The sequence below is a fragment of the Hipposideros armiger genome, unplaced genomic scaffold, assembly GCF_001890085.2.
Source record: "Hipposideros armiger isolate ML-2016 unplaced genomic scaffold, ASM189008v1 scaffold_436, whole genome shotgun sequence".
Classification (NCBI taxonomy): Eukaryota; Metazoa; Chordata; class Mammalia; order Chiroptera; family Hipposideridae; genus Hipposideros; species Hipposideros armiger.
Genome location: NW_017731786.1, coordinates 36,000 through 56,357, shown reverse-complemented (window position 1 = coordinate 56,357; position 20,358 = coordinate 36,000). Strand labels below are relative to the sequence as shown.

Here is a 20,358-nt window from a genome sequence, read left to right as displayed (position 1 = left end):
TCTTTAAAAAAAAAAACACAAACTTCGGGGTGTGAGGTTGGTAGTGGCCCAGAAGCCGAGGGACATTCCCCAGGCTCCAATCTGGGGATGTTTCTTTTACAGGCGGAGGGTGAGAAAGGAATGAAAAGATGTTGCAATCCACTCCATCCACGTCAGCAGCGTCATCTGAGCGATTAGGTGGAGGACAGGGGCCACGGAGGGGGACAGCCAAACATGTTACATGCCAGCTTTGTCAGTCCTGACTCAGGTCACCGAGCTTCCTCATCTGCCGGCAGGGCAAAGAGATAGAGCAGCCAGCCCACGTGACGGCTTCCTGCCCCTGACTTCACTTGAAAACGAAGAACCTGAAACTGAAACAGTCAGGATTCCCCGCTTGAAGTCAGAGATGAGTCAGTGCTCAGAGGAACTGCAGTAGCTGATAAGTAGCACCGAGAGGCGAGAGGCAGGTGTGAGCCCTGTGCGCAGGAAGCAGACAGGTGAGGATGGGAGCCAGCAGGTGAGGGTGGGATGACAGGTTCAATCCCCCAGGTCCTGAGGCTGCCAGGCGGGAACCGCCAGGCTGGGAAGCTGGCTAGGGTGGCAAGAGGCTAACTTCCCTTTGCCAGGTGGCATCTGTGATAAAGGGCAGGGCAGAGGGTACAGGCTGGCGGGGCGGTAGCTGAAGACGCCTGGGGCCTCAGTTAGCCCTGGAGTGATTCCCTTCCTACCACCTGCTCTCCAGCACATCTGAGGGTCCCAGCAAAACATGGCAAGTAGCATGGAGGTGGTGGCCATGGACTGCGAGATGGTGGGGGTGGGGCTCCTCCAGAAGAGCGGCTTGGCGCGGTGCAGCCTCGTGGACGTCAATGGCGACGTGCTCTATGACAAGTTCATCCGGCCCGAAGGGGAGATCACTAATTACAGAACCCGAGTCAGCGGGATCACACCTCAGCACATGGAGGAGGCCACACCCTTCGCTGTGGCCAGGATGGAGGTGAGTGAAGAATCATATGCCAGCCAGGCCAAGGGGGGCTGCGGACATACACACACACACACACACACACACACACACACACACATAACACACTTCCCTGGGGCCTTCCCCGGGTGCCAGATCTATCACCTGTGTCCCCAGCAGTGTGAGATTCCCTGCCACCCCTGTGTAGGGAGCACCAGGGTGTCTCCATCACATCCCTGAGAAGGCTTGCTGCCATCAGGGAAGCTAGTCCCCTTTGCTGGTCTTGTGATGGGGAAACAGAGGTCCCACCTGACGTTCCCCACAACTGATTTGACAGATGGGTTCCCCATTCTCTCCTCTACCCCAGGCTGTCACTGGTGAGCCCTGTGGGGAAGCGTCCTGGGCAGAGGCCTTTACTGGCTGGGCCCTTGGCAAGAGTCCCTCCTGGTCCTTGGGAACCAACCGGGGGCCTCTGGGCTAAGGGGGGGGCTTGATCCCAGACCCAGATCCCAGGCCATCCATCAGTCTGAGGTCCCAAGATTCCGCCACCCCCACCCCTTACCCCTTGAGGCTGTTGTGGTCTCTTCTCTAGTTTAACTTTCTGTTTCTCTGAATTACCAAATGGAAAGCAAACTCAGCCACTCTCAAGGTGGCCCTCAGGTTATCAGTCACTTCTGAGAAGATTTAGAAGGGCAAGCAAACTCACCGGTTTCTAGCCTGGGGGGGCTTGGAGAAGTACAAGAAGAACACAGATTTGGGATTCATCTCAACTCCCCAAACTGCATGTCTGCCAGGCTCCAGGTACTAGAGATAAAGCCACAACAATAGCTATTATTATTATTATTATTATTATTATTATTATTATTATTTAAAGATTTATTTTTTTATTGGGGAACAGTGTGTTTTTCCAGGACCCATCAGCTCCAAGTCAAGTAGTAGTTTCAATCTAGTTGTGGAGGGCGCATCTCTGTGGCCCATGTGGGGATCGAACCGGCAACCTTGGTGTTATGAGCGCTGCGCTCTCACCACCTGAGCTAACCGGCCGCCCCGGATAGCTATTATTTACTGAGCACTGGCTGGACGCCCCCCTGGCACTCGCACAGCCTGTCAGGACGGTCCTCAGGAGCTAACCCAGGTTTGCATCCCGACTGGTTCCTTACCAGCTCAGTTACCTTGGGCAAGCTACTCCACCTCTCTGTACCCAGTTTCTCAGTAGCAATTCCATGGGATTATTGTGAGGCCTGAGACAGCGCCTAGAGACGGTGCCCATGGCAGTACTCAAAAGATGTGAGCAACCATGATTGTTTGCCCTGTGATCCCATCATACAGATGAGGAAACCGAGGCTCGCCTGAACTAAGTGCATGGGTTTGCTGTGGCCACCGTAATACAGGACTGCAAACTAGGTGGCTTAAACCAGAGAGGTGTATTGTCTCCCAGTTCTGGAGACCACAAGTGTGTGATCAAGGTGTCAGCTGGGTTGGTCCCTTCTGAGGGCTAAGGGTGAGTCTGTTCCTTGCCTCTCTCCTAGCTTCTGGTGGCTGCTGGCGTTCTTTGGTGGTCCTTGGCTTGTAGAAGCATCACCCCGATCTCTGCCTTCATGGTCCCGTGGCATTCTACCTGTGTGTGTGTGTGTGTGTGTGTGTGTGTGTGTGTGTGTCCCTGTGCCCAAATTTCCCCTTTTGATGAAGACACCAGTCATTTGGATTAGGGGCCTCCCCGCTACTCCGATAGGACCGCATCTTAACTAATTACATCTGCAAAGACCCGCTTTCCAAATAAGTCACATTTTGAGGAACTAAAGGGGTTAGGATTTCAACAAATGGACTTTGTGGGCATGGGGGTGGAGGACACAATTCAGCCCAGGACACTAAGTAACTTGCCCAAGTTCAGATAACAGGATGGGGAAGGGCTGGCTGGTCAGGATTTCAACTCAGGCTCAACACCTCTAGAGCTGTTTGCCCAGTAGGGTGTAGCTGAGGAACACTTGAAAAGTGGCTGGTCCGGACTGCAGCGTGCTGTAAGCATAAAGCACACACTAGATTTGAAAGACTTGTACTTAATAAATCATAAAATACCTCTAATTTTTGGATCGACTCCATGTTGAAATGGTAATATTTTGGATATGTTCGGTTAAATAAACCATATTATGACTAATTTAACCTATTTTCACCTTTTACAATACGGCTGTTAGAGGTTGAAAATGACTTGTGTGGCTCTAAGTGATGTTTCTATTGGACAGCATAGAAATATGAGAGGATACTGGGGAGCCCTGGGGAGGGGGCACAGGGCATCACGGTGGTTCTGGAAAGACCCCCATGAGGCTGGAGGTATTTGCAAGAGGTAGGAAGAGTCTGTGTATGCAGCTCTGTGGGCCACAGGGAGCCACTGAAGATTCTTGAGCAACAGCATGGCAGGATCAAAGCCATGAAAACTGGAATAGGGGGTGCTGTGGAGGAGAAATGGGAGTGAGAAAGAGGTGACCGTGGGGAGAAGATTCAGAACCCCTCGGGACAGTGGCAAAAAAAAGGCAGAAGAGCCTGGAGCTGGGGGACACGAGGCAGCAGAGAAACACTTCTCATGTCTCCAGGCAATTGCCTGGACGCCTTGGCACTGGCCTGAGAGTCAGGACACCTCAGTCCTTGTCCAGACGTGGTGTGGAAGTTTCTATTTCTCACCTAGCAGTGTCCAGGCCCAGCGCCTCTCGTGCGTGGCATGGAGTCCTGCCCGGAGTAGGCACTTAGCCATTTAAGGAGTGAGGCAGGGAAGGCCTTTGGAGCCACATCTGGGGTGCATACTTCCCGTTCCGCCACTTGCTGGTCTGTGTGACCTTCGGCAAGCTGGAGACCCTTTCTGAGCCTGTTTCCTCACCAGCGAAAGGGGAGAATCGCTGCCTCCTCCCTGCCCTTGTATAGGTTGGGTGCAGCGGCACAGCCTGTAGCTCAAAGCACAATGCCTGCTTCATGGCTAACAGTCACTAACACGCCCGCGGGAAGAGAAGAGCATAAACCCTGATGATATGTCGGAGTCCCTTCTCTGACTCCACCCGAGACTCCGGCTCTCGGTTCTGCCTGCTTGCTGCCAGTCCCTCCTACCCTGCGACCAGAGAAACTTCCCTGAGCCTGGCTCACATCACAGCCCCCCGGGTCCCTGTTCAAATACCTCCCATGGCTCCCCATGGCCTAAGGTGCCCTGAGCCTATCATTCACAGCCTTCCAAGTCCAGACCTATCTACCTTTCCTGCCTTCTCTCACAGCGCAGCCATCACTTCCCTGTGCTTCAGCCAAACTCCCACCCTCCCTGCCCCTAGAAATGCTACCAGTGTGCAGAGCCCAGGCCAGAGGAGGCCTTTATGATCCAGTCACACACACAGCGCAGGGGCGTGAGCACGCACACACTGTCTTTGAGCTGGACGTGGGTCCTACCCAGCTCTGTCTCTTGACAGCTGTGTCCTCCAGCTTGTGGCTAAACCTCTCTGGACCCTTCAGGAGGACCCTCTCTGCACAACAGGGGTGATGGCAAAAGCACAGCACCATGGCCAGGCGCTTAGAATAGTACCATGCTATTCTAAGCACTTTTCATGCATTTTCACGCACCATTACCTTAGTCCCCTCCACAAGGCGGGGAGGTAGTTCACTACTATCATCACTCCATTTTACAGATAAGCAAACTGAGGCACAAGGCTGAGCAAATGGCTGTCATTTGTTTTCAGGAACAAGGACACTGAGGCAGCGTGATCCCACTCATCACCCCTAGTGTTTTCATCCCAAAGACAGAGAGAGACCAGGCTCATGGGCCCCAAGAAATGCTGGGGGCCCCCAAAGGGCAGAAGCCTCTCAGCCATTTATCAGACCCTGCAAGGCCAGGTGACACTTAGGTGAGTCTAGAACGCACCAGGCCACCCACCAACCTGTCTCTTCCTCCCATGGGAATGGTGAGTGGGCCCCGCCTGTGGTGAAGACCAGCCCATGCAGCCAGGAGGGCTCTGGGGAGCCACTGAACCCTGAGTCCACCCAGAAGCGCTACTGCCATGGGGCACTGAGATAGCAAGTGGCCCCCCTATACCCCTTCTCTCGTTTCTATTTTTTGTAATGTGCTTCCATCACTTTTATAATATAAAGTAATTGCCTGTTACCTTCTGACACCTCTGGGTCTGATCATCACCTAGAGCGGTGGTTCTCCACGTGGGGAGCATTTTGCCCCCCAAGGGACATTTAGCAATATCTGGAGACACTTCTGGTTGCCATAAGTGGGGAGGGGGCCAGGCATAGTGCTAAACATTCTACAAAGTACAGGAAAGCCACTCCCCCCAACCACACACACATCAAGGAAGTATCAGGAGTGCCAAGGCTGAGAAACTCTGGTCTATAGAGAGCCCGCATGTCAAACTGTCAGCACAATGAGGAGACTGAGGTCCAGAGAGGGGCAGCGACTTGCCTAAGGACACACAGCAACCTGGCACACAACTTAGTGTTCAGATTCAGGGCTCTCACCTGGCAGGTTAGTGCTCTTCTTTTTTATTTTATTTTTTTTTCTAACAGTAATTTTGAATAACTTGCAACTCACTTCTGTAGCTTTAATGCTCTTTGGACGTTAACAAGTATGGTGAACAGCATCTGCCCCACAATAGTCAGATTGGGAGGGCAACTGCATTTTTAGTTTGCAAACAAGGACACTGAATGCCATGAAGCATCGTGGCTTAAAGGGAGACACAGACAGAGGGAGGCCAGCGTAGCTTGTGCACAGGGAGCTATTCCATCTGTAACCAGCGCAGCAGCCCTTGTCTCGGATGGAGAACCTTACGGGTCTGCGCCTCCAGGTAGGTGTCTCTGGGGCTCAGCCAGGTGGAGAAGGATGGCTTCATCATCCAGGTTTCCCCAGGGTGAGCTGCCTTGTGGGAAGCAGACAAGCTAGGAGCAGGGGACAGGACAGAGGCGGACCGGGGCCACTGCTGAATACGACAGCAAGGGACCTGGGGCTCCGCAAGGACATTCTTTAGACTCCTTTCTAGCCACCTTTCCTGACAGCCAGGAATGAATGAATGGATACATAAACTAAAGAAAGGTTGGATGGATGGATGGATGGATGGATGGATGGAAGGATGGATGGATGGATGGATGGATGGATGGATGGAAGGATGGATGGATGGATGGATGGATGGATGGATGGATGGATGCGTGATGGAAGCAACAAGCCCTAAGCTGCTCAACAGGCTTCGGTGCAGAGATTTCAAAGCTCATCAGATGCAGAGAATACCCTGGAACCCTGGCGAACGCCCCTCCCCTGGTGATTCTGCTTCGGTCGGTCTGGATTTTTAACGAGGGCCTCAGGTGACATTTTGATGAGGCACATCTAGGAAATCCTTGGAACTAGAGTGAAATACAGTGGGAAGAGTAGACCGGCAGACGCCTGCACCTCAGTCTGTCACTCCCTGCTGTGTGACGTGGGCACACACCGCTCTGTGGCCCCTTTTCCTGTTGGTAGGATGGTATGAATGTGATTCTGTTGGGCCCACCTTCTAGGGGCTGTATTCCCGGGTCAAGAAACGTTGACTGAGTTCTGAGGGGGCCCAGCGGTGCTCTCTGATCTGAAATTAATAATGCTACTTATAGCTGCTAGGTTCTCAGTAGGTGCTGGTGATAACAACGACAACAGTGACTGGGTCGGGTGGACCCACACACCGTATCTCTGCGCTCAACTCACCAGCTGTGTGACCTGGACACGCCCTCTAACCTCTCTGGTCCCCAGCCCCTTCCTCTGTCAAATGGAACTGAGAATACGCTTGTTGAGTCATAATGAGGTGAGGAAAGCACCTGGCCCAGTACCAGCATGATGAAGGCAGACAGATAAATGTCCCTTGCCCTCTGCCCTCTCCAGTTCTTTCCAGGATGTTGAGGGTCTCCATCTCTTGCGTTTGACACACTTGCCTCGTGATGCCTACTCAGAGCAGGGCTGACTGAAGTCCAACAGCCAGCAGGCCACACAGTCTTGAGGTCCCACCAACGCCATGTTGCCTCCCCCGTCCTCCCTGGGCTTGAGCAGGTCCCCCCTCCCCAGCCCTGCCTCAGAAAGCCAGTGAAGCCCTGGTTGCCTCACCCCTCCAAGCCGTCATCTTAGAAAAGTGGAACTGAAGCCAGAGTCAGCCTTTAACCTCCCTGAGACCACACAGGCAGTCCCAGGGATCTCTCCCTGGCCATGCCCTGACATGTTTGCCCTCAAGGGTTGCAGGCATCTCTCCGCTAAACAGACCCTTCTCCTCTTTTCCCTACTTCCTCTTCTTTTTTTGCGTCTCCACCCCCTCCTGTTCTATTTGTCTTGTGATGAGTCCTGGGGTGCTAAATGTAGCCCCTTCCCCAAGGGACCCCTGGGCTCGGGAAGTGATGAGTTTCCCTGCAGTCCACCCCACGATGATGACGACTTGGCCCTCTTACGTCTGGGACCACAGCGGCTGTCTCTAGAATGGCAGAGGGTTCCCTCAGGGCTGTCGGTGAGCTAGGCCTGAGCCAGCTCCTCGCTGGGGAAAACGGGCCACATGGTTCAGACACAAAGGATGTTGGCAAGAGAAGGCACACGACCAAGCCGCAGGTACATCCCCCATCCCCCACGCCTGTATTTCCCCCTCCCTGAGCGCTGGCCAGTGCCTGCCCCTTCTTCCACTCAAAGGATCCCCCTTGAGCCACTGCTCTGAGGTCCTGGGCCCCCACCACTCAGGGGGACGCTGGACCAGCTGCATCAGCACCACCTGTTAGGAATCCAGAACCCAGACTTCGGGGACATTCCCCAGGTGGTTCCTGAACCCCGGTGTGAGAAGCACTGGTGTCTCATGAGCCTTCTCTGTCCAGAGGAAGCCCCGATGACATTGCCTGTTGATGGACGGACAGACCCTGCCTCCAGGGCTGTGACCGTGCACACATCACCTCACCTCGCTGAGCATCAGCTTTCTGTTCTGTCAAGTGGCCATGATGGCCCTGTGGTTTCCCAAGGAGAGCATATTGAAGGCCCTGCATGAAGTCGCAGGGAGCCACTAGAGACAGAAGCAGGATGCGGGAGGGTGTTCGCCATCCAGAAGGTTCCTCCCTGAGCCACAGAGACTATGGTCCTTGGCTATGCACAGAGGAAGACAGGGGGGCTGACAGAGCTGTCCAAAGCGGGAGCCTGAGATAGCCATGAGCGGCCCCTGCAGCCGGGGCCTGGTCTATTCCAGGTCCCTCTCCCCACCCTCTCTAATGGCAGAAGGTAAAGAAAGGGGACTGGCCTGTGTGGCCAGAAGCAGGCTCTCTGTGAGGCCCCCGTGGGAGAGGAGGCAAGAATGGAGGCGAAAGGGGAGGCTTGGGCACCCACGTAGGGCACCGGGCTGGGGACATGGCCACTAGGCTGGCAGGCACAGAGCAGGCCTGCTCTTTCTGCGAAGTGTGGCGGTGACACGCAGCACTGGAGCCAGCCCCGCTGGCTTAGAAGGCTGGCTCTCCTACGGGCCGTCCGACTGTCCCAGCTAGCCTAGCAAGTCACCCCAAAACCTAGAGGTTCAAACAGATGTCAATATTCATTTCACCCACGCTCCTGCTGGTCAGCTGAGGCATCCATCGTGCAGGCCGGCAGCTGGAATCACCAGGAGGTTCACTCAACCACCTGTCTGGTGTCCGGCACTGGGGCTCCTCAGGCCCGTCTCTCTTATCTCCACGTGCACTGTCCAGTAAGGTGGCTTTGGGGTGGCTCAGGGATCCAGGGGTACTGGCCTCACAGAGACATCAGAAGTCGCACAGGCCAGCCTATCAGACTCCATCTATTGTGAGAGGAGCCTCAAGAAACCTGCAAACTTCTCTTTAAAATCATCAGAGTAACCTTGGGCAAATGACTTCACTTCTTGGTGCTCCGGTTGCTTCGTTTGCAAAATTCAGTGAAATACGGACAGCCTTCCCTCACAGCTGTGTTAGTTGTCTGTGGCTTCTGTACCAAAATCGTAAATGTAATGGTTTATAAAGCCATGCTAATTTATCGTCGCACAGTTCTGTGGTTCAGAAGTCCGACCTGGGTCTCCCTGGGCTGCAGTCACGTGTGGGCAGGGCTGCGTCCCTCGTGGACGCTCTGTGGGACAATCCGTGTCCTCGCCCACCCTCCTTCCTGCCTCGTGGCCACTTCCTCCTTCTTCAAAGCCAACAGTCATGTGTCAAGTTCTCACATCACATCGCTCTGACATCCACATAGAAGGACTCTTGTGTTTATGTTGGGCCCACCTGGGTAATCCAGAAAATCTCCCTGTTTTAAGGGCAAAAGATTAGCAACCTAAATAGCCCACCTGCAGCTTTAATTTCCCGTGGGCCAGAGAACATGTTCGCAAATTCTGGGGATTAGGACATGGGCATCTTTGGGAGGTCATTACTCTGCATGCCACAGTAGGGCTGTTGAAAGGATTAAATGACATAGTATGTGTGACGTACTTAGATGAGCATCTGGCACATGGGACACGCTCAGTTAGGCGCTAGCCGTTGTGTAAAGGAAAAGCTCGATTTTTTTTTCCTTCCTACGTACAAAAAAAAAACCCATTCTTCCCTCCTATGTCTTTCTTTCCTGTGTGTCCCCTTTACTTGTACAGACACTTCACTTCTGACACTTGTGGTCACCAATTGTGTGTAGTAGGCCTTTCCCTCACCAGTGAGTAATTCTCAGACACCAGCTGAGTGTCCTGTCATTCAGTTGAATTCTGACACTTTCTACCTGGAGACTAAGGGCTCAGCCCCACAAGACTGCCACACACACACACACACACACACACACACACACACACACACACACACTTCAGAAACCAGTCGGAAGCCCAGGTGGTGACCTGTGGTCCTGACCAATCTGCTATAGATCAGGGGTTCCAAAGCCCCCCTCTTCGGGGTTGATTAATTTGCTAGAGCAGCTCACAGAACTCGGGGAAACACATTTGCCCGTTTATTAAACGATACAGGTGGAAGGCAGGCCTACAGCAAGGTATGTGGGGAGCGGTGGGGAGCTTCCATGCCCTATCCGGGTGCCACTCTCCCAGCACCTCCACTTGGGGGTTCACTAACCCAGAAGCTCTCCGAACCCTGTACTTTTGGGATTTTATGGGGGTTCCATCGTGTAGGCACGATCGATCGTTAGCTCTATTTTCAGCCCGTCCCCCTTCTCGCGAGAATGGGAGGCGGGACTGAAAATTCCAAGCTTCTAATTTTGGCTTGGTTTTTCCAGTGGCGAGCACCTATGGACTAGCCCACCTGAATCGCCTCATTAGAACAAAAGACACTCCTATCACCCCAGAAATTCCAAGCATTTCAGGAGCTCTGTGTCAGGAAGGAGCGGGGAGAGGGGTGAGGCAGACAGCAGTATTTATGTTTCTATTATCTCACATATGGCTATTCTGCATTGAAACCACTGAAGGACTCAAGATGGGCCTAAACTATATATTAAGTGTGAGGAGGGACTTGGTCCCATGTTCTCATTTTGTGGATGATATGTGTGAAGCTCAGAGAGGGATGGTGATTTGCCCAAGGTCACACAGCAAGTCGAGGAGGGGCTGCTCCCTGCCAGCCCCATGACAGCACCAACTTGCCCCAGACCCACCCGAGGAACTGGGTAATGTGTGGGGCACCTGTCTTCCTGTTCAGATCCTGCAGCTCCTGAGAGGCAAGCTGGTGGTGGGCCATGACCTGAAGCACGACTTTGACGCGCTGAAAGAGAACATGAGTGCCTACAACATCTACGACACGGCCACCGACAGGCTGCTGTGGCGTAAGGCCAACCTGTCCAACTGCAGGCGTGTCTCCCTCCGCGTGCTCAGCGAGCGCCTCCTGGGGTGGCATATCCAGGTGAGGACCGCCCTCCCTTCTCAGGCTGGGGACCAAAAAGCTGGTCCCAGAGAAGCCCATGAGTGGCATCGCTAGGAGGGTCTGCTCTGGGGGCCTGGCCCTTCCCTCCAAGACTCTGACCCCCTGACTCCTTGCTGCTCAAGTGGCTCCAGGGTAAATATTTGGCCCTAAGCATGCACTGTGTCCCCCTAGTCCTGAGCGGCTATGCGCTCGTGAGAGGGGCAGTGTCTCCGATAGGGTTTCCAGGTCAACTGATATTTATTACCCACCTACTCTGAGCCAGGCTAGACCAGATGCTGGGGACACCAGGTGACCAAGGCCCTGACCCTGAGGAACTCTTGTTTCTGGGGAGGGTAGCTCATCATCAGCACACGCTGTGGGGAGTGTCTGATGGAGGGATGGGCAGGTGTCCTGGGAGCAGGGATGAAGGATGGATGGCAGGTCCAGGTCTGAGTGGAGTTGGAAGGGTGAGTGTTAGTGGAGGAGGGCAGGAGAGAGGTGTGTGTGTGGCGGGGGGCTTCACGAGCCCCAGCCTGCTTGGCTGGGGAGCAGGGATCACATGGGAAGCAGGGGGTGGGTGGGCTTGAGTTTGGGCCCCTCTGTTAGCCTTGAGGTACACAGGATCAAGGTCAGAATGGCCAGCACATCGAGTCACTGAATAACACCTTCTCAATGTAGTGAGCCAAGTAGCATTTTATTTTATTTATTTATTTATTTTTTAAAAGATTTTATTGGGGAACTGGGGGGATGGGAACAGTGCTGGGGAATGGAGGGAAGGGGAACAGACAAGTTGCTGTCGTTTTGGTCTTCAGTCTAGTTGTGGAGGACGTTGCTTCACTGGCCCAAGTTGGCACCATCATTGCGCTCTTCCCGGGCGAGGCACATCAGTCGCTGGCTTCTGGACAACCGCTCACGGCGGCTGCTGGCTACACACCATAGCCCATGGCAACCCACTGCAGCAGGGGCTGCAGCCTACGCCGTCGCGGCAGCCCAGCTCCAGGTTGAGCTGTTGTTCAGCATCTTAGCTGTAGAGGGCAGTGTCACTGGCCCTCATATGTGGGATCCGAACCGGGGCCCTCTGGCGTCCCAAGCCAGTTCTTAACCAACGCACCACTCGGCTGGCCCCAAGTAGCATTTTAGAGACATCTTTTTAACACATTCCTCAGAGCCCAGGAGTGCCCTGTTAGAGCTGCTTCAGCCCTCTGGCCCGAGAGCCAGCCTGCAGTGCCCTCATCTGTCATTGGTTTGTAAGCACCTTGAGGGCACGGCCTGGCTGTCATGATGCTGGGTGCTGTGCCTGGCCACGTCTGAGCCTTAGAGTCCCGGCCCCAGAGCTAACAGGTGAAGCCAGGCCTGCTCCAGCCACCTGCTGAGTCCAGGGTGTCAGAGAACCAGGGAAATTTACCCTCTGACCTGCCTTGTGGCCCTGGAAGTGGGGGTGTGAGCAGGGAAGGGTGGGGCCCCATGGGGCGGCTGCATTCGGCGCCTCCCCAAGTCCTCATTCTCTACCTATGTCTGCAGAACAGCAGGTCTGGACACAGCTCAGTGGAAGATGCCAGAGCGGCAATGAAGCTTTATCAAATCTCCCGGAAAACTCAAGCCCGCTGAGGGCTGCCCGCCTGGCAGCGTCAGCTCTATTCAGCCCCTTCCCCCAGGGATCGCGGGCATTCGTTATTCAGAACGGCAACTCCTTTGCTTTTGGAAAATGTATCTTAAGTAATAAAACGGCTCTATATTTTCTCTACTCCGTTATCAGTCCTCTCCTTGGGTTTCCTGCTGTTGTCTCCGAGCTGGGTAATGGGGGATTGGGCCCAGTCTGCATGAGGCTGAGAGGGCGACAAAGACTTGAGTCATGATGGGGGGACAAGTGTCAATTTCCTTAATATCTGGAATCCTGCGGGTCCAAGAAGCAGCTCCAGGAATCTAGGCGGCATGTGACTTAATGAATAAGGCCGGCCCCTGCCTCCCTTTCCCAGTCGCTTGTATGCATGCAGCTTTTATTTCTTGGGGGTGGCACCCAACTCATAGGTCCATTCATCCCATCTCGCGGTGCTATGGCAATGGTGAGATTTGAAGCAAAAGTACACAAGTGCGATGGGTGCCACCTCTGGTGACCTTCAGGGAGTCATTCCTCCTCTTATTTGTAAAACAAGGAAGCAGACCTAGTGGACTCCACAGAGTCAGAGGGAACTAGGATAGAGTCCTGGTTCTCCCTTTTAGTAGCTGTGTGACATACGGTGAGTTACTTAACCTCTCTGTGCCTCCGTTTCTGCATCTGTACAACAGGGAATTCTAACAATTCATAGGATTCTCAGGAGATGTTGCATACAAAGCCCCTATCACAGCGCCTGTCACAGCTCAAGCACCCACCGAATGTCGATAACTAGTGGTTAGTCTCTGGACCACCTGAGGGTCCAGGGGACCCCATGGAGAGCAGCATCACTCTGCTGTGAGATACTACCCTCTGAAGGAAGAAGGCAGTAGGCAAGGAGAAGGGTCTGAGCAAATAAATTAACTGCTCATTAGTTACAGAGTTGTTTCAACCCATGCCTGGGTCTCACTTCAGCTGCACTAAACAGGAATTGCTGGGGTTTCAAGGACATTGGAACCACTCAGGTGCTTTCTGAGCAGCCCCAGTACCCAAGCAGTGTTTTCACACTTGTCCTTACATCAGCATCACCTGGAGGGTGCTGGGTCTACCCCCCCACCCCCAGAGTTTCTGATTCAGCTGGTCTGGGGTGCAACCCCAGGATCTGAATTCCTACCAAGTTCCCCGTTGATGCTAAACACTGCTGGCCCAGGATGAGGATTCGAGAAGCACTGCTTCAGTGTCCAGTGATTGTCACTGGCCTAAGGGCTGAGGGCCACCAGGCCGGACTCCTGTCACTGGTCCAGCCTCGCCCCCTGCTGTCTCCCTTCGCTGCCTGCCATGCAGAGAGGACACAGGTGTGAGGGACTCAAGGTAAGGCAGAGAACACAAGGGTTCAAATCCAGGCCCGTCAAACCCCAAAGTTGAGTGCTTTTCACTCTGACTGCTTTTCAATGGCAGTGCCTCCTTGCTCTCAGGGTTCTCTCCAGCCCTCTGCTGTTGTATGATTTTTAGGACTCTTCAAAGAGGCCGGATGCGGCTGCCTTGTCTGGCTACAACTGGCCACCAGGTGGTGCTCCAGGCCCTCCAACTCCCGGAAGGTTCTTCCCACCGCCTCAGGCTTCCTTGAAAGGAGATGAACTGGGGTTCCCAAAGGAAAAGCCTTCCCAGAGGAAATACAACCTGACTTCATGCTTCTGGCTGTGGTGCTTCAATGCCCCAGGGGAGGAAAACCTGGGAGGGGTGGACACCCACTCCACCTCCCAGACAGAAGCCAAGGTGACGGCCAGGACCCAGAGGGCAGCATGTGCTGTTGGCTCCGACCCCACTCACAGGCTTCCCGTACAGCATTTTACAGTGTTGTGAAAAACACAGTCACATAAAAAACACAGATGTTGGGCTGTCCGAGTGGCGCGTTGGTAAGAGCTGGATTGGGACGCCAGCTCTGAGCCAGAGGGCCCCGGTTCGGATCCCACATATGAGGGCAAGTGACACTGCCCTCCACAGCTAAGATGCTGCACAACAGCTCAACCTGGAGCTGGGCTGCCATGAGTCGCCAGCGACGGCGTAGGCTGCAGCCCCTGCTGCAGTGGGTTGCCATGGGCTACTGTATGTAGCCAGCAGCCAGCGTGAGCGGCCGTCCAGAAGCCGGCGACTGATCTGCCTCACCCGGGAAGAGCGCAATGATGGTGCCAACTTGGGCCAGTGAAGCAACGTCCTCCACAACTAGACTGAAGACCAAAACGACAGCGACTTGTCTGTTCCCCTTCCCCTAATCCCCCAGCACTGTTCCCATCCCCCAATTCCCCAATAAAAATCTTTTAAAAAACAACAACAACAAACAAACAAACAAACAAACAAAAAAACATAGATGTGGAGTGCTGTAGAGAAAGCCCCAGCTTTAGAGTCAGGCCGACCTGGCTTGAAGTTTCACTTCTGAGAGGCTCAGTGTTCCCATCCATCAAATGGGCTGAGGGCAGGATTGAGATCTCATACACAGGGTGCCCAGTAGGGACCCATAAACAACACCCACCACTACTGATCATAATAAAAATAAAGAGCTGCCTCTGGGTACCCTTCTAGATTCCTGGCCTCGCTGGGCCCTGACACAATTGGAGTCGATGTCTGCAAATATTGGGTTTATTCCATGAGGTGGTAAAAGATGGAGAAAGGGAAGATGATTTTGTAAGTGGCTGCTTTGTGACCAGCTCTGTCACCCTCAGCAGACCCACTCCTGGTGGCCTGGGGCAGCAGAAAGCAGACTTGGTAAACATCCAGGAGCCCTGCTGTCGCCTAGTGGCTAAACTCTCCCCTGGGCAACTTCAGCCTCTGTCTCCTCATCTAGAGAATGGGAATATTTGTGCCAACTCCCATAGCTATCGTGGCAACAGATGGGACCAGGGAAGTGAGGCCCCTCTGAAATCTGCCCCCTTCCCCCAGCCCCCGTCACATAGGCTTCAAGTAGGCTTTCATTCCCCACGCCCTCCTGGTCCTGAGGGGAGTGCACTTTCTCACTTTGCCCCTTTTGTCTCAATTCTCAGGGCGCCTGCCTAGGTGTCCTTCCTGGGTGGCTACCTCTGCTCCAGGGCAGGAAAGCCAGGTGAATGACTACGCTGTCCTGGGTGGTGCCTCCCGAGAGTCTATGGCAGACCCCGGCACCACGGCAGCGTGAGGAGCAGGGAAGAGGAGAGTGCAGTGGTGATGCTCACTAGCCACATGGGAGCCCTATCTGCATCCCACGTGGTCTCACCTGAGCCCGTGGGAAGGTACCACCTTTTCCTTCCCCAAGTGGGCCTACAGGATGAACCTAGAGAGGGAGAAGGGTGCTTGTGCTCAGGACCTGTGCTGCAAGGCTCACAGACATAAACGCTTAAGGGGCCAATCCCGGAAATGGATGAGTGACCCAGGCCTGATGCACCGTGCAGAACTGGGAGCACATGCCCCCTGTGGACTGGGCAGGTGACACTCAGCACCAGCTGACTGTGGCCGTGCAGAAATGCCGGCCAGTGGGAACCTCTTCAGGGCTGTGTCTAGCCCCCGGGCCACCAGTTTAAGACCTAAGCTCTAGTCTACCTCCCACCTGACCCCTGAACCCTTTCAACTGGGGGCCATCTACCCTCAGCCCGATGTGTCCAATGACAGAGAATCCACTGTCTCAGAAGCACTCCTCGGAGGGTTGGGGTCCCTGATTTATACACACAGGGCTCCCATCCAGGACCAATCTGACATGGTCACCTGTCACCATCTTCAGATCATTTTCATGATTCTCATGTCTACCCCAAGTCTTAGACATTCCAGGTTAAGTGTCCCCAATTTCTCCAATGTTTTCTCCTTATAGGGAGACCCTTTCCAATTCCCCTTTGCCCCGCCACCCACCCCAGTGCCCTGGCCTCCCCATCCCTTCCTTCTCTCCCCACTTCCTCGCCGCCCCATCCAGGGCTCAGCTGAACCAAGGAAATGAGCGGTGTCCTCCAGCCCAGGGCTGGCTTTGGAAAGATGTGTAGTCATGCGCCCCTGGCAAAATGGACTAAGGCACTGCGGACGGGATCAACCTCCCGCCACCTAACCTGGAAGGCATCAAGCAGAAGTTGGGGGTGGCTGGAAAGGACAGTCTAAAAATGGCCTGGCCTCACTGCGCACACCTGAGTCACCTCTGATTCAGATCAGTTTGCTGGCTATGGGGCGCGGCGATCGGAAAGGTCCCCTGCCCCTGCGAAACGCCTAGCGTCCCCCTCCCAGCACAGCCTGACTAGAGAAAAGCGCTTTTCTATTCAGGGACGGCATTCTCCACGCTGAGCTGCTAACCGTCTTGAGGCACATCCCGACCCCTGCTCCCCACTGCCCCCCACCCCATCAGAAGGCCCCTGTTCCCGAGGGTCAGGAGCCAGGTTTAGTCTGGTTCCCAGAGTGGTAAGGACTGCTGCCCGCTTCCTGCCCAGCACGGTGAGGGCTGGGCCAGGCTCCGCGGCCAAGAGGTTTACTCACTTGTGGAACAATTTCTCCTCTATATGGAAAGAACATATGCTTTTCCTGCTGAGGGAAGAGAGGGTTTTGAGTCGCTTTGCGGAGACATGGAGGAAAAGGCAAACACTGGCCTGGCCCCAGCACCTGATTTCCAGCAATGTGCTGTGTGTGCTTCGTGACAGAGCGGCTGGACTCTGTTCCCAGGGGCAAGGCAAAGCCTGGGTAACGCTGGTCCGGACCTCAGCTTTTGGACACTCAGCTGGTCCCTCGCGCAGCGCTGGGTGCCTTCCTCTCTTCATTTTCCTGTTCCATCGCCCAGTGTTTAGGATCCACAACCTTGATGGCTTCAAAGTAACCGAAGTTTTGTTTTCTGACAGTTCTGGGGGCCATATGTCTGTGATCAAGGTGTCAGCAGGGCCACACTTCCTCTGCAGGCACTGGGGAAGTCTATTCTTTGCCTTTTGTAGCGTCTGGTAGCTGCTGGCATTCCGGGGTGTTCCACGGAGTGCGGAAGCATCTGTCCCGTCTCTGCCTCCATCTTCACGTACTTAGCCTTCTCCTTTGTGTGTGATGGTCTATAAACTCCTTTCACCTCTCTTTTATAAGGATGCTGGTAATGGCATTCAGGGTCCATCCACATAGTCCAGAAGAAGCTTGTCTAGAGATCTTTAACTTACTCTTATCTTCAAAGGTTTTTTTTCCCCAAGTCAGGCACCATCCACAGGTTATAGGGCTTTGACATGGATGTGTTTGGAGGGAATATTTTTCAGCCTACCAGAAGGAAGGATTGCATTTAAGGAAATAGGAATTTTTGGACTATTCCAGGAAATTGAGAAAGGAACCAACAAGAACAGAAAGAGATTGCTGAATGACAGTGAAACCGACTTGAATCAGCCAGCATGATTTTGTGTGTGTGTGTGGGGGGGCTTTTTCAGCAAAGCTGGGAGGCTCAATTTTGTGTCACAAATCTTATTTTCTGTGACTCCCTTATCACTTGGATTAGCACACACACACACACACACACACACACACACACAAAAGCAACATTTATGTAGATTGTGTCGATTTTAGGTGTGGCAGGGAATAAAAAGATATAGTGAAAGATACTTTGGGCAAATGTAAATCAAGTAAAACTGAGTTACAAGTTTAAATTCTGACCAACAGAATTTGCCATAACAAACATCGTAAGGGACAAAGAGCTATTTCGTGAATGGATAACAAGGAACAAAAAGAAGATGTCACAAACATAAAACATAATATGCACCTAACAATACAGCCTTGGAACATAGAAAGCAAGACAGCCCACTAGAACTTTCTGCAGGACAGAAATGTTTTATGCTTGTGCCGTCCAAACCAGGCGCCACCAACAACAGGTGTCTACTGAGCCCTTGAAATGTGGCTAGTGCAACTGAGGGATTCGGTTGTTAATTCTATTTCATTTTAAATAAATAAAATTGAAAGAGCCACGCGTGGCTACTGGCTGCTATATTGCACAGTGCAGAAAAAAACAACGGAAAGAATTACGAGGAAAACTAAATAAAGCAATGAGAGTAGTTGGAAATATTAATGCACTCCTCTTAGAACTGGGTTGATGAAGCAAGGGACAGATGATGGCACAGAGGTGGCAGGGACACGGTTCTCCACAATAGTCACCTTTATCATCCTTGTTTTGATTTCCTGTTTCGAACCCCCAACAGTTGCACTGTTGACGCTGTTTAATAACAAATAGGCATATCCTGCCATTTACTTAACTGATTTCATCCACTGTCATCATGATTCACGTACTATCACGGGTATTAAAAAATATTTTCCTCTTCGGAACTCTGGGTCAATATTAGGATGTTCCATTGGATTCAAGTCCATAAACAGTAAACGACCTTCTTCAAACTCTTCGTCTGTGTACCTTTGACCCTGGCTACTGCCATATCTCTCCCTTCCCAAGCCAATGTTTGCCCCAAGAAAAGCCTATATTTACTATCTTTTCTTCTTCTCCCTCTCCAACGCACTGGCTTCTGTCCTAAGGACTTTACCACCAAAACAGCTCTACCCAAGGTGCTTAGTGGCCTTCAAATGGTCAAATCCAGTGGACTTTTCAGAGCTTATCTTATGTGACGTTTCTGCAGCATCTAACAATGCTGACCACACCCTCCTGGAACTCTCTTTTCTATTATTATTATTTATTTTTTTTAGGACATGAGCCTTTCCTGATTCTTTTCAGCTCACTGCCTACTTCTTTGCAGATTCTTCTTCTGCCTGCCACTTTAAAAATCAGTATTTCTGCGGGCCGGCCGAGTGGCGCGTTGGTTAGGAGTTGGCTTGGGACGCCAGCTCTGAGCAGCAGGGCCCCGGTTAGGATCCCACATGAGGGCCAGTGACGCTGCGCCCTCTACAGCTAAGGTGGTGAACAACAGCTCGACCTGGAGCTGGGCTGCTGTGAGTCACCGAGAGCGGCCGTCCAATGACCGGCGAGCGACATGCCTCACCCAGGAAGAGCGCAACGATAATACCAACATGGGCCAGTGAAGCGACGTCCTCCACAACTAGACTGAAGAACAAAAGGACAGCAACTTGTCTGTTCCACGTCCCGGATTCCCCAGCGCTGTTCCCCTCCCTCAATTCCCCAATACAATCTTTAAGAAAAAAAAAAATCAGTGTTTCCTCAGCTCTTCCTTCTCAGTCATCTCTGCCTAGACTCCTCGGGAAATTTTACTTACATCCATAACTCCAATTACCCCGTTAGGTGATGACTCACTAGCCTCTTTATTAAACTCTAAACTTATCCCCCTGGACTATCCCCAGGCACTTCAAACGCCACACGCCCCAAAATTCTACCCAGCGTCATCATTCCTATTTAACCTTCCTCATGTATTCCTACCTTGGTTTCATAACCCCTCCATCCACCCAGTCACTGAAGCCAGAAACCAGGGCTTTCCTTGCCTCCTCCTTCTGTCTTTCACATCCCATGTCCAATCATTCTCCAAATCCTAAAGATTCCATTTTCCAAATACCTCCTGCATTTATGCTCATCTTCATTGGCTTAGCGCGTGACCTTATTATCATCACTCTCCTGGATTATTTATATTTTCTATCACTGGCCCCTTACCTACCGTCTTGCTTTATTTCACACTATCTTCCTAAAAGTCAAAAACTCGTCATTCGGGTCGGCCGAGTGGCGCGATGGTTAAGAACTAACTGGCTTGGGACGCCAGAGGGTCCCTGTTCGGATCCCACATATGAGGGCCAGTGACGCTGCCCTCTACAGCTAAGATGCTGAACAACAGCTCAACCTGGAGCTGGGCTGCCATGAGTCGCTGGCAACTGCGTAGGCTGCAGCCCCTGCTGCAGCGGGTTGCCATGGGCTACCATGTGTAGCCAGCAGCCGCCGTGAGCGGCCAGCAGCCGCAGTGAGCGGCCGTCCAGAAGCCGGCAAATGATCTGCCTTTCCCAGGAAGAGCACAATGATGGTGCCAACTTGGGCCAGTGAAGCAACGTCCTCCACAACTAGACTGAAGAACAAAAGGACAGCAACTTGTCTGTT

General features: G+C 53.0%; 1 protein-coding gene across 2 annotated transcripts in view; it reads left to right on the top strand.

The window, feature by feature from the left end:
* The first annotated feature begins 173 nt into the window (after positions 1 to 173).
* Positions 174 to 20,358, top strand: part of ISG20 (interferon stimulated exonuclease gene 20) — a 24,161-nt gene continuing 3,976 nt past the window's right edge. Inside the window, exons 1-4 of one of the 2 annotated variants that reach the window (XM_019665195.1) lie at positions 174 to 476; positions 722 to 973; positions 10,568 to 10,768; positions 12,290 to 12,512. In XM_019665195.1, the coding sequence (XP_019520740.1) occupies positions 746 to 973; positions 10,568 to 10,768; positions 12,290 to 12,376 (516 nt within the window). In that variant the 5' untranslated portion in view covers positions 174 to 476; positions 722 to 745 and the 3' untranslated portion in view covers positions 12,377 to 12,512. Of the gene's footprint in view, positions 477 to 721; positions 974 to 10,567; positions 10,769 to 12,289; positions 12,513 to 20,358 lie in introns of those variants that run through there. The other variant, XM_019665196.1, reaches the window with a different exon arrangement.